The 14,835-nt window shown below is 32.7% G+C and overlaps 1 protein-coding gene across 1 annotated transcript in view; it reads left to right on the top strand.

Moving 5' to 3' along the window:
* The first annotated feature begins 844 nt into the window (after window positions 1-844).
* Window positions 845-14,835, top strand: part of LOC129227412 (FERM domain-containing protein 4A-like) — a 496,557-nt gene continuing 482,566 nt past the window's right edge. The window contains exon 1 of the mRNA XM_054861965.1: window positions 845-944. Coding sequence (XP_054717940.1) covers window positions 876-944 — 69 coding nt within the window. The 5' untranslated portion in view covers window positions 845-875. The remainder of the gene's footprint in view (window positions 945-14,835) is intronic.

Raw genomic sequence — 14,835 nt, 5'->3', positions numbered from 1 at the left:
TATGCATATGAGCCCACCTGGGCAATTTTCTGGGTATGTGTGTGTGTTTTGAGCGGTATTTTTCTCTTTTTTTTTTGAAGGGGGTTCCCGCTCTTAGAGAGGTATTTTTGAGCTATTTAGGGGTGGGTACGCCCTTGTATTTTTTTGGGAGGGGAATGGGCACCACGGTTTAATAACCTTTTTTTACAATTTTATCTTTCTAAAACTTGCTCTCAACCATTGCGTTTCTTTCTTTCTTTTTTTTTTTTGCTACATATTTCTACCAATCAAGTAGAAATCCTATTGGCTCTCTCTGTCATGTCTTGGCGACCAACCCCGTGATACTGGTCACAATTATTAGTGATTGTTTTTGAACAAATTTTGCAAAAATTGAAAGTGAAAAAATGTTAACAAAATTGGTCGCATGTGAATAATCAGAAGAGGGAAAAAAGATGAATCATTCAAGAACAGAACCCAGTACAGCTTTCCTTCCTTTTGGAACGGGACACTCCCCTTTCCCTCTCCATCTTAATAATAAAAAAAAAAAGATCATATGGCGTCGCTCGTGACGTCACTTTTACTCTCATTTCAACAAGTAGTTACTCCATACGAAAAAGTTTTGTAGTCTCCTGTCCAAAGGTGAAAGTATTGCGCATGCGCTCTAGGGAATCACGCCGCGTTATCAGGAAATTCAAACAGCTGTATACGCCGAGGCGCCGAGCAGTGAGTATTTGTTTACGCGGGAATGATAACTAAGGTAGGTGACGTAATTCATTTGCATCAAACATGTATCTATGTTGCGTGGATGAAACATAGCTGAAATTTGAAATTGGAGAGCGAGTTTTTAATTAACAAGTGGTTCGATTTACATCCTCGTCGAGTGTCTGCAGATGTGAATGAGCTTGCACAGTGGATTATTTATTTGTTTTCCGTTCAGACGGCTTTGGTCGAAGTTGAGATTACTCGTAAGTACTTTTAATTGTTGCATTTAAATCACTTTAAAGTGTTGGTGGTAACTAGTTCAATCCAAAATTCAACCCGTCGTATATGCATCTTTTGGTTGATTTTTAAACAGCTCGGAATAAGAATTTAAATTTGTTTTTCTTGGAATTAATGTAATTTTGTGACATTTCGATGATTGCCTTCATAATAAAACTCGGATGGTTTTGTTGTTCGATCTACGGCGCCCTGATGCAGGGGTGCTTTCCTGGGGGGGGGGGGGGGTTTTAAGGGGTACTTTTCTCATTTTTGGGGGAGAGGGCTCTTGCCTTCAGGGGGGTCATCTCGATATTTAAGGGGTCAAAGGCGCCCATATGGGGGCGGGGGGCAAGTGGAGGCTCAAGCCCCCTTAGAAATTAGAACTTTTTCAATGTTGCCACGCAGCTGGAAAATATGGAAAACCTGGAATTGTCAGGGAAAATGAAAATCACCTAGTCACAAATTATTGAAATTTCTGGAAACGTCATGGAATTTCTTCTCAATTTTTGCATCTGATGGGTGAAACTGTTGCGTAAAAAGTGCGGTAAATGTCGCAATCCAGATAAGCGAATTTTCTTGACAGTTGAGAGGAAGAAAATTCAAGCTCATTTTTAAGTACTAAGTGTAATAAGGCTACACAAAAAGAAAATAATCCATACGAAAATTATAAAGCTCTGATTCATAAAATTACATTTTACTTTGCTTTTTTTGAAAAAAAAAAAAAAAAAAAAAAAAAATCAAGCTATACTTAGCTGGAAATTACTAGTATTTTCCGCAAAGTACGTGTGGTTTTACTAGTATATTTTAATAGCCTTCATTCTACTTTTTTTTTTCTATCTTTTTCATGAAATGAATAATCATAAAAATTTAAAGTCTCAAAGTTTTAGCTATTATAGGTTAAAACTTGTTCTTTAGGAAACACGCCAACATTGAAAGTGACTTCCCCGAAACTTGCTTAGTATGTTTGAGATTTCAGTCCTTATGCATCTTTCAAACTTTTCAATTATTTCAATGGTTGGAAGTTATTTTAATTAATTCTGGATTATAATGACTTTATTTATTTATTTATTCTGGCAAACTTTAACTGTATTGAGTTAATTAGCAATGACATATTTTTTGTAAAAATACTAAATTGTAAAAGAATGAGCATTCAATTTTTTAGTTCTTCAATTGCTTTTAAAGCTAAGGATTTGTAAAAATCTTTTTAAAATGAAAATTAAATTCCATTTTAGAAGAATAGTGTAAGAATTTTCTATATTCTTTTATATTAAGAATATAAATTTTAAATCATTGCAGAGAATATTTAGCATATATTTTTATTTTTTGAAACAGAATGAACTATGATTTTTATGGATCCTTGCTTGCCAAAGAAAGATGTTATTACGGTTTTATCTCTTTATCACAATGCTGTTAAATTTTTCACATGTTTATATTACAGTTCAGAATAGCGGCAATGTCGATGTTTTGGAAACATCCATCATGGTTTTTAACCGACTTCAAAAAAGGAGGTTGTGATTTCGTATTGCGATTTTTTATGTACAGTGGCTCCCAAAAGTGTTCGTACACCTACGACTTTCAATGAAAAAGGGCCCTATCCCATTTGTTAGAATTAATACTTCGGAATAGGTATTTAATTATAAGATATATGATCAATTTTCAACAAAGCTACATGAATTTTTTAAAAAATATTAAAACTTAAAATTTCCGGCACTTTTTGGTTTTTTTAAAATTATCTCACAAAAGTCTTTGTACACTTCAAAAAATGTCTATATATTATTGAACAATCTAACTTTTTATTAAGTTATTATTTAGTAGAATATCATGCAGTACCAATAACACCTCCTAAACGTCTGGGAATAGATTTCATTCATTTTTTCTTTCTTTTTTTTGCGTAATTTCTGAGTAAGTGTTCAACCACACTTCGAGTCTTATTGTTACTAGCTCTATTTTCGTTTTAAAGCCGTATTTTCGTAACCCATTACCCGCTGGTGTTGCGTTGACGCAACGGTTATAATAAATATCCATAGAAACTACACTAGAAATCTATTTTTTTTTATCGATTTCTAATTTGAATTTAAGAATATTAGTAGAAATATGTTAAATAAAAAAATTGCTTTAAATTTCTTTTTTTATGTATGATAAAAATTGTTTCTCTCACATGGTTTTTTTTGACTAAATTTGTGATCCAGTTTTCTGTCAGAAAAAAATAAAAATAAAAAAAAGTTTTGGTTTAGATATGAAATACTTTTAGTCAAGGTCACTTTTTATCAGAACATTCCTCAAAGAAACTGCTTCTGCTGGGGAGGAGGGGGAAGTAAAAACTTGCGTTGCGTTGACGCAACGTCAGCGAAAAAGGGGCAGACTGACTGACTGTCTCAATTGCTTTATTAGGGAAGAACTATATTTCATTTTTATTCTGCGCGTTTTGACTGTGGAAGCTTTTTTTTCGTCTCTGCCTTTCGAAATGCCCAGAACAAGATATCTAACTTTGGAAGAAGCATTGGAACAGATTTTCGAACAAAACTCAGATGATGATGATAATGAAAATGAAGAAACAGATATTGTTGTTGTACCACCAGAAATAACAGAAGCTAGTGATGAAGAAGAAGGCAATGACAACATTTTAAATAATGATAATGAAGTTTTACCGGGCGATACTGCAGGCGAAATTGAAGTCCACGTAAAAAAAGTTCAATTGTTCCAAATCCCGTAGTAAAAAAACGAAAAACAGAAGATTGGTGATACACAAAACATTAACCAATTGATAGGTATCAACCAAAAAATGAAGAACAGGTCCCCATTCAAGCTGTAAGACACACTCTAGAAGGTAAAGCTAGTGTTGATATTTTTAATCTTTTTTTTTTGATTCCGATATTTTATCGCATCTTGTAGAACAAACAAATTTGTTTGCCCAGCAAAAACGATGGAATGACAACGCTGTTGTGACTATGGGTTCAACCTATGGTAAAATTGAGCCTGTCAAAAACGTTTCTCGCTATTCCAGAAACCAGAAGAAGAAGATTTCTGTTCCTCAACCTTGTATAATTGAGCAATACAACATGAAAATGGGGGGTGTTGATTTGTGTGACAATTTAGTTTCAAATTACAGAATTAGAGTCCGAGGGAAAAAATGGTGGTGGCCAATATTCTCCAATTATATTGATGTTGCATTAACCAATCAAGACTATCGAAAGAAGAAAATAGAAAGTCACTATTGGATTTTAGGCGAGAGGTTGCACTTCATCTTTTACAGACCCCTTATGATAGTGACATGAAAAAGAAAAGTCCAGCTACAGGACGGCCAAGCAAATTCAGCTTACCAATGCCTGTATCTGGGGGACATTTTATCGTAAGGTCGACAGACAATTAAAGACTACGCTGCAAGAATTGCCACAGCCAAACTATTTATCGCTGCAATGTTTGTAAGGTTGCACTTCATCACGATTGCAGCGAAACTTTTCATGTGTAACTATAAAAAATCGATGTTTCCTCAAAATTTAAATTTTCTAAAATGCATTTATGTGCTTATTTTATATAAATTTCAGTTTCTTCTAAAGTGCTCGGCATGGTTAAGAACCATAACTAAGATTATAAAAATTTCCTGTGTGTAAAAAGCATCGAAACTGCTGAAGAACTTCTGATAAAACTTCTTAGCATTAATACTCCTTTTCCGCTGACGTTGCGTCAACGCAACACCCTATATTTGTAAAAGTAAGTGCATTTTTTTTTTAAGCATAAGCATATTTCTATTATATAGGTTCAGAATGATAACTTTTATGATTTTTATCCAAAAAAAAAAAAAAAAAAACGATTTCGAGTTTCGGCGGTTAATGGGTTCGTAATCAAGCCTCCAGATATCTCTAAATATGTTACCTTAAGTTCAAATCTGGAGATTGAAGGGGTATTTTCTAAACTTTAGTACCATTTTTGAGGAACTAGACGCAAACGTTGAAAACCGTGTGCTTCTTATCGTTGTCTTGATAAAAAAAAAAACAAAGTTCTTTCCAACAACCAAATTTGTGGCTAATAGTTTAAAATTGGTTTGTAAAATATTTAAATGAACAGCATGATTCATTGTTTATCAAAAAATTCCAAACTACAAAGTCCTGATGCTGATATGCACCCTCACACAAAAACGCCTTCCCCGTCCTGATTAACTGGTTCAACAAAGTTCTTAAGATTTAAGTTCCTATCTTTTTCTTCTATTTACAATTATACAACAATTTAACCAAAAGTGTTAAATTCATTTTTATCCGTAAGTAAGACGTAATTCCAAAACGTTTTGAGATTATTTATCATTGATTTTGCGACGAAAAGCTTAAGCTTTCTGTTTTTCGCACGGCCAAGAAAATTTCTGCGGGAAGAGGTCCCATTTAATCCAGCTAATCAGAGAACTCGGCGAACAATTTTAGGTGAAAATTAAACGTAAAAATTTTCATTTAACTCCGCAGAAACTTTTACAGCACTCAAAAGTGTCCTTTTTATAATTTTTTTAACTGTAAATTTCCGATCACGCTTTGTCAACTTTGCCGGTTGACCTTTTCTTACCTTGTTTTCGATCCGATTCTTTTTTTTAAAGCATTTTATCAAGCAATTTAATATAGAATTGAATAATTTAACTACTTTAGAGACATTTCAAACCAATGGTAATCAAGTTCAGGTTTGATGAAATTGAAAGAACTCTTCAAATATCATACTCACATTTAAATCGATTTGTACTTTATTAACTTTGTATATCATCTCACTTAGTGAACCGGTTTTTATGCGTTTTTTTTTTTGTTTAGTGGTGGTTTTGTTTAGGGTTGGTCTAACTTAGGTCCCAAATCTTTGATTTACCTTATTTGTTCTTTAGGGAAAAGTTAAGGGTAAAACAATAAATTTCATGCAATTTCCCTCACAAACGATTAAATATAAAACCCATTGATAAACAAATTCCATAAAACAAAGGTATATACTTTCTTTACCTATACTTAAAGAAAGTACTAAAAAAATATATTATTAAGAGTAATGATAGTGAAAATTTTGAATTAAGGTTTCTCTGAAGCAAACGTAAAATTCATTCTAGTGGAATTTTTAATCTTCATTTATAGTGAGGCCATGTGAAGAAACATGCGACTTTTATCACGAGTTACATGACACGTATTGCGAAACATAAATTACAATTTACAATATTACAATTATAAAATTTACAATTTTACAAAGTTAAACTGAAAGCGATTTTTTTTTTTTTTTTTTTTAAAGTGACGCATTTGCTTTTGGAAAGCAAACATTGATAAAGTTGAACTAGTGATGAAGACATTTTTTTTTTTAATACCAAGTTACGCATTTGATAAAGCCTTTCTTCACAGTCGTCAGAACTCTCCGAGACGCTCGCCGTGTTATTTACACCACTAAAAAGCAAAAAATAAATTACTTTTAAACAAAAAAAAAAACCGTCTTCAAAAAATACCCAGGAACTAAAAAGTAAAAAATAACTCATTACTTTGCATTCTATTTACTACCCAAACATAGAAAGGAAATTTATTTTACAATTCCAGTACAAAAATCAACTGAACTAAACACCGAATTCTAAAATAAACACTGATTAAATTACAATACGATGATTTATTTTAAATACCTAACTAGTTATATACGATCTCTTAATTTTTAATAACCTTTTGAAGTCGAGGCCTCTTATAAACTACTACCTAACGTAACTGAGTAGGTTTAGTTTTCAAGACTAATTTCGCGTATAGTTAAATTAGTGTTTAATTCAGTATTCGGTTGGTTGTCAGTTACGTTATGGTAGTTGTTTATAGGAGGCCCCCACTTCAAAAGGTTATTAAAAATTAAGAGATCGTATATAATTAGTTAGGTATTTAAAATAATTCATCGTATAGTAATTTAAATCAGTGTTTATTTTATAATTCGGTGTTTAGTTAATTTTTTTACTGGAATTGTAAAATAAATTTCATTTCTACGTTTGGGTAGGAAATAGAATTAAGTTTAATCAGTTATTTTTTACTTTTTAGTTCCTGGGTATTTTTTGAAGGCGGTTTTTTTTTAATTTAAAAGTAATTTATTGTTAGAAACTTACATTGGTGTTTTAATTTTGAAAACCTTTTTTTTTAAGATCAATGTTTCTTAAAAAGATGTCACACCACTTGTTGAGAGTGCAGTAGCATGAGAGTGTAGGGCGGCATGTTGGTCGAAAATTTGAAAGAAAGGTCTTGTAGCATTATGGACTGATGGAATGCTGCAAGGAGGGAGGGAGACTTAAATCAACTGAGCTTTCTTACAATATGCTCAGTTATGCTAGAATGGTCCCTAGCACATATTATTTTGCAATCGGTAAAAGTAGCAAAGTAAAAAAAAGCATTAAAAAAATATTGCTATCAAAAAGTTTTGAGCAAAGTAAAATGGGAACAAATCTGATATACCCCCCTCTTGGCGACTTTTTCCTGTTGGCGCCAAAAAAGCGTCGCCAAGAAAACTATGTATGACGTCATATGTCATACATCGTTCTTAGCGATGCTTTTTTAGCGCCAACAGGAAAATTTCAAATTATGTCATTAATTATTTAATGAAATTAATGCATTAATTTTTTTCCGTAGTTTCTCCGGGATACGAGCTCTCGGTCTAGGTCTCATTACGAAAGTACTATGAGACCTCGGGCTCGCCAGGACCTCGCTGCCGCTCGGTCCGTTATCCCTCCGACTTTTAATATACATCACAGTCGGATATAAGTCACAGATCTCCTCCGTTCAGTATACAATAAAGTCACAGATTTTATGTGAAATTAACACCATTTTTGTGCTACAAAAATGCCAACCAGACCAAAATACAAACTACCAGAAACACACTAAAAACACAATAATTCAAAATATGTTCACTTACCTTTTTTACTTTTCTTTTACTTCCTCACGTGAGGCAGTGCACATATGTTCCGCTCTTAGGGAAATTATCCCATTTTTTATTATCATTACTTTACAAAAATATTTAAATATAAAATATATATATAAAAAATCTATTTAGGACTCCGGTACGTCCAAACGTTGGACGACCTGACGAAAAAGAAAAAGAAGATTCATTCAGAAATTTCAATTGATACATTTGGACAACATCACAAACCGAACTCATAATTAAAATAGAAAATTCAACTAAATTAACATTAAAAAACAACAAGAAAAAGAATACTCTAAAATAAAGTTTGAATTGAAACTTTATTTTAGAGTATTCAACTTAAAATCTCCCTAAGAGCGGAACATATGAGCACCTACCTCCTACCACACACACACGTGCGAAAAGACAGACTTCGAGAAACTACTTTCCAGCGTTCAAGTTGCAAAACCAGGGTTGCCAAGTTATCGCCTTATTGGCGATTTTCGTATCGAGTGAAAAATTAAAATCTCGCCAAGAGGGGGGCATATCAGAGGAGAGCCGTAAAATGTTTTCATTAAAAGGGAAACAAACTTTTGCACAACACAATTGCAGAGATTTAAAAATAAAAGTATTAATTGGAAATATCTGGTCTTTCAAAGCATTTGTAATTAAATTTTAAGTTTGTCCAAACTTAACTCAAATTTTGATAATAATTATTGATAATGTTTTAAAGCATTATTTGGTTAATAAAGTAGCTTTAGCTACAGAAAAAATTATATTGTATCAATATTAAACAACGTAAGTTGACATTCAATTATCTTGAAATTTTTTTCTAAAATCGACTGGAAAGCCTGGAACTGTCAGGGAATTTCATTCTTGAACTTTTTCGGCAACCCTGACTAAGCTTTTAGTGCTTTTTTCTTTGCAAAAATGTAAAAAAACATTTCTTTTCCAGCCATTATTGAATAAGTTATCAATAAAAATGTCAAATTTACTGAAATTGGTTTCTACGGGAAAATATCCTGCTAAACCATGTAGAAAATATCTGAGCCCCCTTTTAAAATTTTGCATATGAGCGCCTTGGAGGGAGCGGGGTGCGCACCCCTGCCTGATGGGAGGTCATCGTGACCTTCCAAACAATTCCTATTCGGCAAATTTTTAGATAACTGCAAAATTGCAATTTTTTCTTTGGATGTGCTTACTTGTCCCCATATTTTATCATTCGGCAAATTGAGATTTCCACCCTTCTAAAAATTTAGTTCGGAGCGCCCCTGTGTTTGATTTGCGCAGAAATATTTTTTAGGTGTGGCTGCTATTCGAATGTGAGGGATAATTTTCCTTGGGGGGGGGGGGGCATAAATGTCACACCTCAACACATTTGACCCCTCCCCCCTTCGTCAATAGCGTGTCACACTTCTCCTTCATCCCTCTTACTCTTTGTCACATGTCACGCTATATTGCATACATATTGTGAAAAACATATTATTCTAACCAAATATATGGTGTCACACTTCTCGTTACATCCTCCCTTCCCCTTGTCACAATTTCACGAAGTTCCCTCCTCCCCAAAAGCGTGACATAATTTGTAGGCTAGCTCTACTAAAAACTTTTTATATTTTTTTAATATTAGATGAAAATTTTTTACTTCTTTGAAAAGTATTTTTTAAAAAGCAGGCACGTCATTTTTCGGGGGGGGGGGGGGGGGGAGGGGGGGCAATTTTCTCCCAAGCTTTGGGGAAATAATGTATTGACATGTCAGTGGGCGTGGATTTTGGTGTTTTTGATAATTTATATTGTGTATGTGCCCTTTGCCTCCACCTGGAAAAATTCAAAATAACGGATCTGCATTAAAGTATTTTTATTTACCATGTGATGAATTAATTGTTTTTTTTTTGAGAAGTATTACCCAAAGGGTAATGCAGCGTGACAAGTGCAGCCAGAATTACCTTTCTGGAGGTTTTTTTTTTCGATCAGAACAGTCCTTACATCTGTGTAAACTGCAAACTATTGTATTTAGATTGGCAATAATGTTAAAACCATGACTTTTGGCAGGTGCTTCCCCCCTTCCCCCCGCCCCTCTGTTCTACTGAGCGTGAATGATTATGAGTGCTTGCGATATCTTGTCATTCCGTGGTAAACAGAGGGAGATGACAGGGGTGTAATTATACACCTCTGCGAACCATACTGAGGTTAAACAACAATAATAACTTGATCTTCGAAATCTATCCTAAAAATTACCTTTCAAGCTAGCTGATAAAATTACACTGTGCGCCAAAAATACCTTTAAAATGCTTCTGACACCGTTTTAGCTGATTCCTATGTAAAATGACCCCCTGAATCCAAATATGACCACTGTTTCCCCCGTACACGTTCCGCACACACATACACACACGTGCACACACACATACACACACACATACACATACACACGTACACACACACACCTACACATACACACACCTAGAAACACACCTACACACACACACACTCATGCCTGCCTGCACACAGACACAAACACGCACGTGATTGTGAAAAACATAATTTGAATTCCAGATGTCAAAATTCAAATTAATTTTTAAACTTTTTTCGACAATTTCATATCCATTATTTTTATTTGGAGTTAAGGGGAGCATTGTATTAGTCAGAGGGGCTAGAGAGGGGCAAAGTTCAGAACCACAATGATTTGCGATCCGCCCATGCAAAGCTTGGGCACTCCAAAAATAATTTTCATTTCTTATTTATATGCTCATAATTGACAAGAAGTATGAATTATAGATCTTTTCATATCTTAAACTTTCACTGGAAAAAAGTTGAAAAAACAATTATTAATCGCTTAAACGGCTATTTTCCCGGAGCACAAATATCCTCAGCTCAAAGAAAACCTAAGTCTAACCCGCATACACGTATTGTATTTTTTTAATTTTAAACGTTAAATTTAGTTTGAACTTTGCAGTAGATTCATGTCATACACTGTAAAAGCCCTTATATTCGTGAGGCTTTAATGTTCGCGATTTTCGTAAGATAGTCGTAATTGCGAAAATTTAAGCCGATTTAATCGGAAATTTTCGCGAAATATTTCAACTATATATGTATATACAGTGGCTCCCAAAAGTGTTCGTACACCTTGAAATTTTGTAGTAAAACCAAAATAACGCGAAAATGAATTCGAATATGTAGTCCATTTTTTTTCCCATCATTCCTATACCGTTCACAGTAAAAGTAAATTGGTTTGAAATGTCTCGAAATTAGTTAATCTATATCATTCTATAATAAAGTGCTTGATAAAATGCTTTAAAGAAAAGAATCGGATCGAAAACAAGGTAAGAAAAGGTCAACTGGCAAAGTTAACAAAGCGTGATCAGAGATTTAACATTTTGAAACATTTTGCGTTTAATTTTCATCTAAAATTGCTCGCAAAGTTCTATGATTAGCTGGATTAGATGGGACCTTTTCCGGCAAAAATTTTCTTGTTCGCTCGAAAATCCCAAAGCTTACGCTTTCCGTCGCAAAATCAATGATAAATAAGCACTAAACGTTTTGGAATAACGTCTTACTTAGATATGAAAATAAATTTAACATTTTTAGTTAAATTGTTGTATAATTGTAAATAGAAGAAAAAACGAGGAATTTAATCTTAAGAAGTTAGTTGGATCAGTTAATCAAGACGGTGAAGGTGTTTTTGTGTGAGGGTGCATAGCAGCATTAGGACTTGGTATTTCGGAATTTTTTGATGAAATAATGAATCATGCTATTCATTTAAATATTTTAAAAAACAATTTTAAACTATTAGCCCAAAATTTGATTTTTTGAAACAACTTTGTTTTTTTATCAAGATATCAGAAGCACAAAGCATTCAACGTTTGCTTCTAGTGCCTCAAAAATGTCCCTTAAGCTTTGAAATATTTTATCGATCGCCAGGTTTAAACTTAATGTAACACACTTAGAGAAATCTTGAGGCTAGATTACGAAAATACAACATTGAAACGAAAAACGAACTAGAAACAGAAAGACTCGAAGTGCGGTTGGACACTTACTCAGAAATTGCACAAAAAAGAAAGAAAAAACAATGAAATCTGTTCCCAGACGTTTAAAAGATGCTGTTGATACTGCGTGATACTCTACTAAATAATAACTTAGTAAAAAGTTATATTATTTACTATTTTTTAAATATTTTTTCAAAGTGTACGAAGACTTCTGGCACTTTTTGATTATTTATTTCTTTAAAGCCATGTTTTATTATGTTATTAACAATTCGTAGTTTTGTAGAAAATAGATCTTATAAATAAATATCCATTCCAAAATATTAATTTTAACCAATAGATCTGGGCGTATTTCATTGAAAATCGCAAGTGTACGAACACTTTTGGGAGCCACCGTATAAATCAACTCTCAATTCTGCTCATATAAAATTCGCGTGCTGAAAAGTTCGCCAAAATAATTCGCGAAAATGAAGAAATCACCGATTTCTTCATTTTGGCGAAAATAAGTGCTTTGCATATTGCATTGTCTGGACCATAAATTTGATATGATGTATCAACAGGTAATAATTGCATCGGTCTGTTAAATTGAACACAACTAAATTCGCTCGATCCTTGTTATGCCATTCCGGATGGATCCGTTGAATTGGTAGTCACAGTATCGAATGCTTACTATACACATTAAATAAACATTTCATGATTTAATTAAAATGAAATTCAAGACAACTTTTTCCTTGCTTTCAACTTAGAAAAACTCTTTCAAAAGTTTCTCCATTAGCATTTTCTGATTTGCTTGAAACCTAAGACATGGTCTTAAGTAAGTCGTCTTGTACCACTACGAGTTTCGAATTCTTTTATTTTTGCGGCTATTCACAACCAAACGCAACGTGAATTTTAAAAGTTTTGTCCTCGAATGTGGATCGATTCGTGCAAAAGCTTCAAAGAAGTGTTGGAATGCAGCCAATTTTAAAGGTTTCAAGGTGTTTGAAACATATGTATAATCGGGAGATGCAGCAAAAGGGGGTTTTTAGGGTCACCCCCTTTCCAGAACCCATTGTCTCGACGCTCGAACAACAAAACAATAGCAGTAGGGGAATGTGGGGCAAAGTTAAATGGTTAACATGATTGAGTTTTTTCAAAATGAACAAATCGAAAATTTGTTTCGAAAATTGCAATACGTAAAGAAAGAATATTGTATTTTATAATAAAACTTGCATTGAAGCAGTATTTTTTATTTTTGGCAGTAAATTTGAGTATTCAAAAAAAAAGTGGAAATTTTTCATTTTTTTTTCATGGGGCAAAGTAAAAAATAAAATATTTTCTATTCGATTCTAAAATATATATTTTTGATCAAAGGAACCAGTAAATAAAAGGTTGAATGAATAAATGAAAAGATAATGAAACAATAAAGGAATAACTAAATTAATAAATCAATACAAAATGGAGAAAAATGTATGAGCGAGAAAAAGAATGAATGAATAAGAAAATAAGTGAATGAATGAAAAAATAAGTGAATTACTAAATGAAGGAATGTAAATGAATCAATAATAACGTAAGTGATTTACATTAAATAGTTGAGTGAGAAAATGAAACAAACTACTTCACTTTGCCCCGTATGTACTTTACTAACTGTACAATTTATTTAAAATACAAATAAGCGCTTAATATTAACTAAATTGATACTGCATTGGATATTAGAAGGTCTCAATTAATAGTTAAAATATTAATAACAAGAACTTGATCATTTTATAGTAACAAAAATAATTTTTGACTTACAGCAAAAATTATAATACGGGTATCAATTTTTAAAAATTGTCTGTATTATTAATTGCTTTAATCTCCGGCGGTATTTTTTTCCTGTCTGGAATAGACTGCATATGGTTCCTCATAGTTAATATAATACCAGATAAGGTAGAGCTAAAAGCAGAGTAAATATTTCACCATTTCACTTTGCCCCATGTTCCAGTACTTTTCGCATAAACTCATAAATCTTACCTAGATATATTAGGGTCAGACGAGGGAATTATGGGTCACTCTCTTTCCGGGGTAAATAATGGTCACCTACTTTTTACTGTTAAAAATGTTTTTGCAAAAAAACTAAATTATGCTGTCTTCCTTATACATTCAATTTTCCTATACCAAGGTCAAAAACAATGCAACAGTGAAGTGAATAAGAAAGAAAAAATAGTTTCCACACTTCTATAAAAACATCTTCAAAAAACATTGCCTCGGAAAATCATGATTTTTTTCAAGATTCGTGTTTGTGAAACATTGTTGAAGAAAAATTTTGTTGGTGCTGTTTTTTAATAGTAAATGGTCTAAGCTTTTCATACCTACATACATTTTTTCTTCTTAAAAAAAAAGTTTGCATAAAAGTATGCTGATTTACACCCCAGTTTAGCGGTGTAATTCTGGGTCAGGCTATTTTCTGATATTTTTGATGTTTTTCTTATTTATTTCTACGTAAATAATATAAGTATTAACTTCACCTTATCCTTTTCCATGCCAAACTCTCTCTTAAAAAATTTTAATGCTCCTAGTGCAACATTAGATATTTTATCTTCAATTGCAGCTTAAGTATCATGCCCTTTTAGCTAGCAAATCAATCTCAGCTTTGAAGTTAATTTATGTCAGCATGGATGCAATTATGGCACACATCAAGAAGCAAAATAAGCAACAAATTAATGCAAATGACTTTAGTACCAAATAAGGAGACAAATTCGATAGTTATAATAAATAAAACTCGCTTGTCTATCTTGTAACTGCAAGAGAAATCGAATTCACAAATGTAGTCAATGAGAAAAACCCTGCTTGCAAAAAAATAAATAAATAAATAAATAAATAAATCAATAAATAAATAAATATATAAAATAAAATAAAAGTACCTCAGCTTGTTGAGGTACATATAGACAGCGTTTAAATGCAAAATGAGCTTATTTTAAATTGTTTATGACAACGACAAAAAGAGGGAAGAATCGCAAAAACAATCCTGTTTTTAAAATGTTAAAAGATGAGGTGCTATAACCGAATTCATTCTGTA

The sequence above is a fragment of the Uloborus diversus genome, chromosome 8 (assembly GCF_026930045.1).
Source record: "Uloborus diversus isolate 005 chromosome 8, Udiv.v.3.1, whole genome shotgun sequence".
Lineage (NCBI taxonomy): Eukaryota > Metazoa > Arthropoda > Arachnida > Araneae > Uloboridae > Uloborus > Uloborus diversus.
Note: the sequence above shows the minus strand (reverse complement) of the source record. Positions and strands in the feature narration are given on the sequence as shown.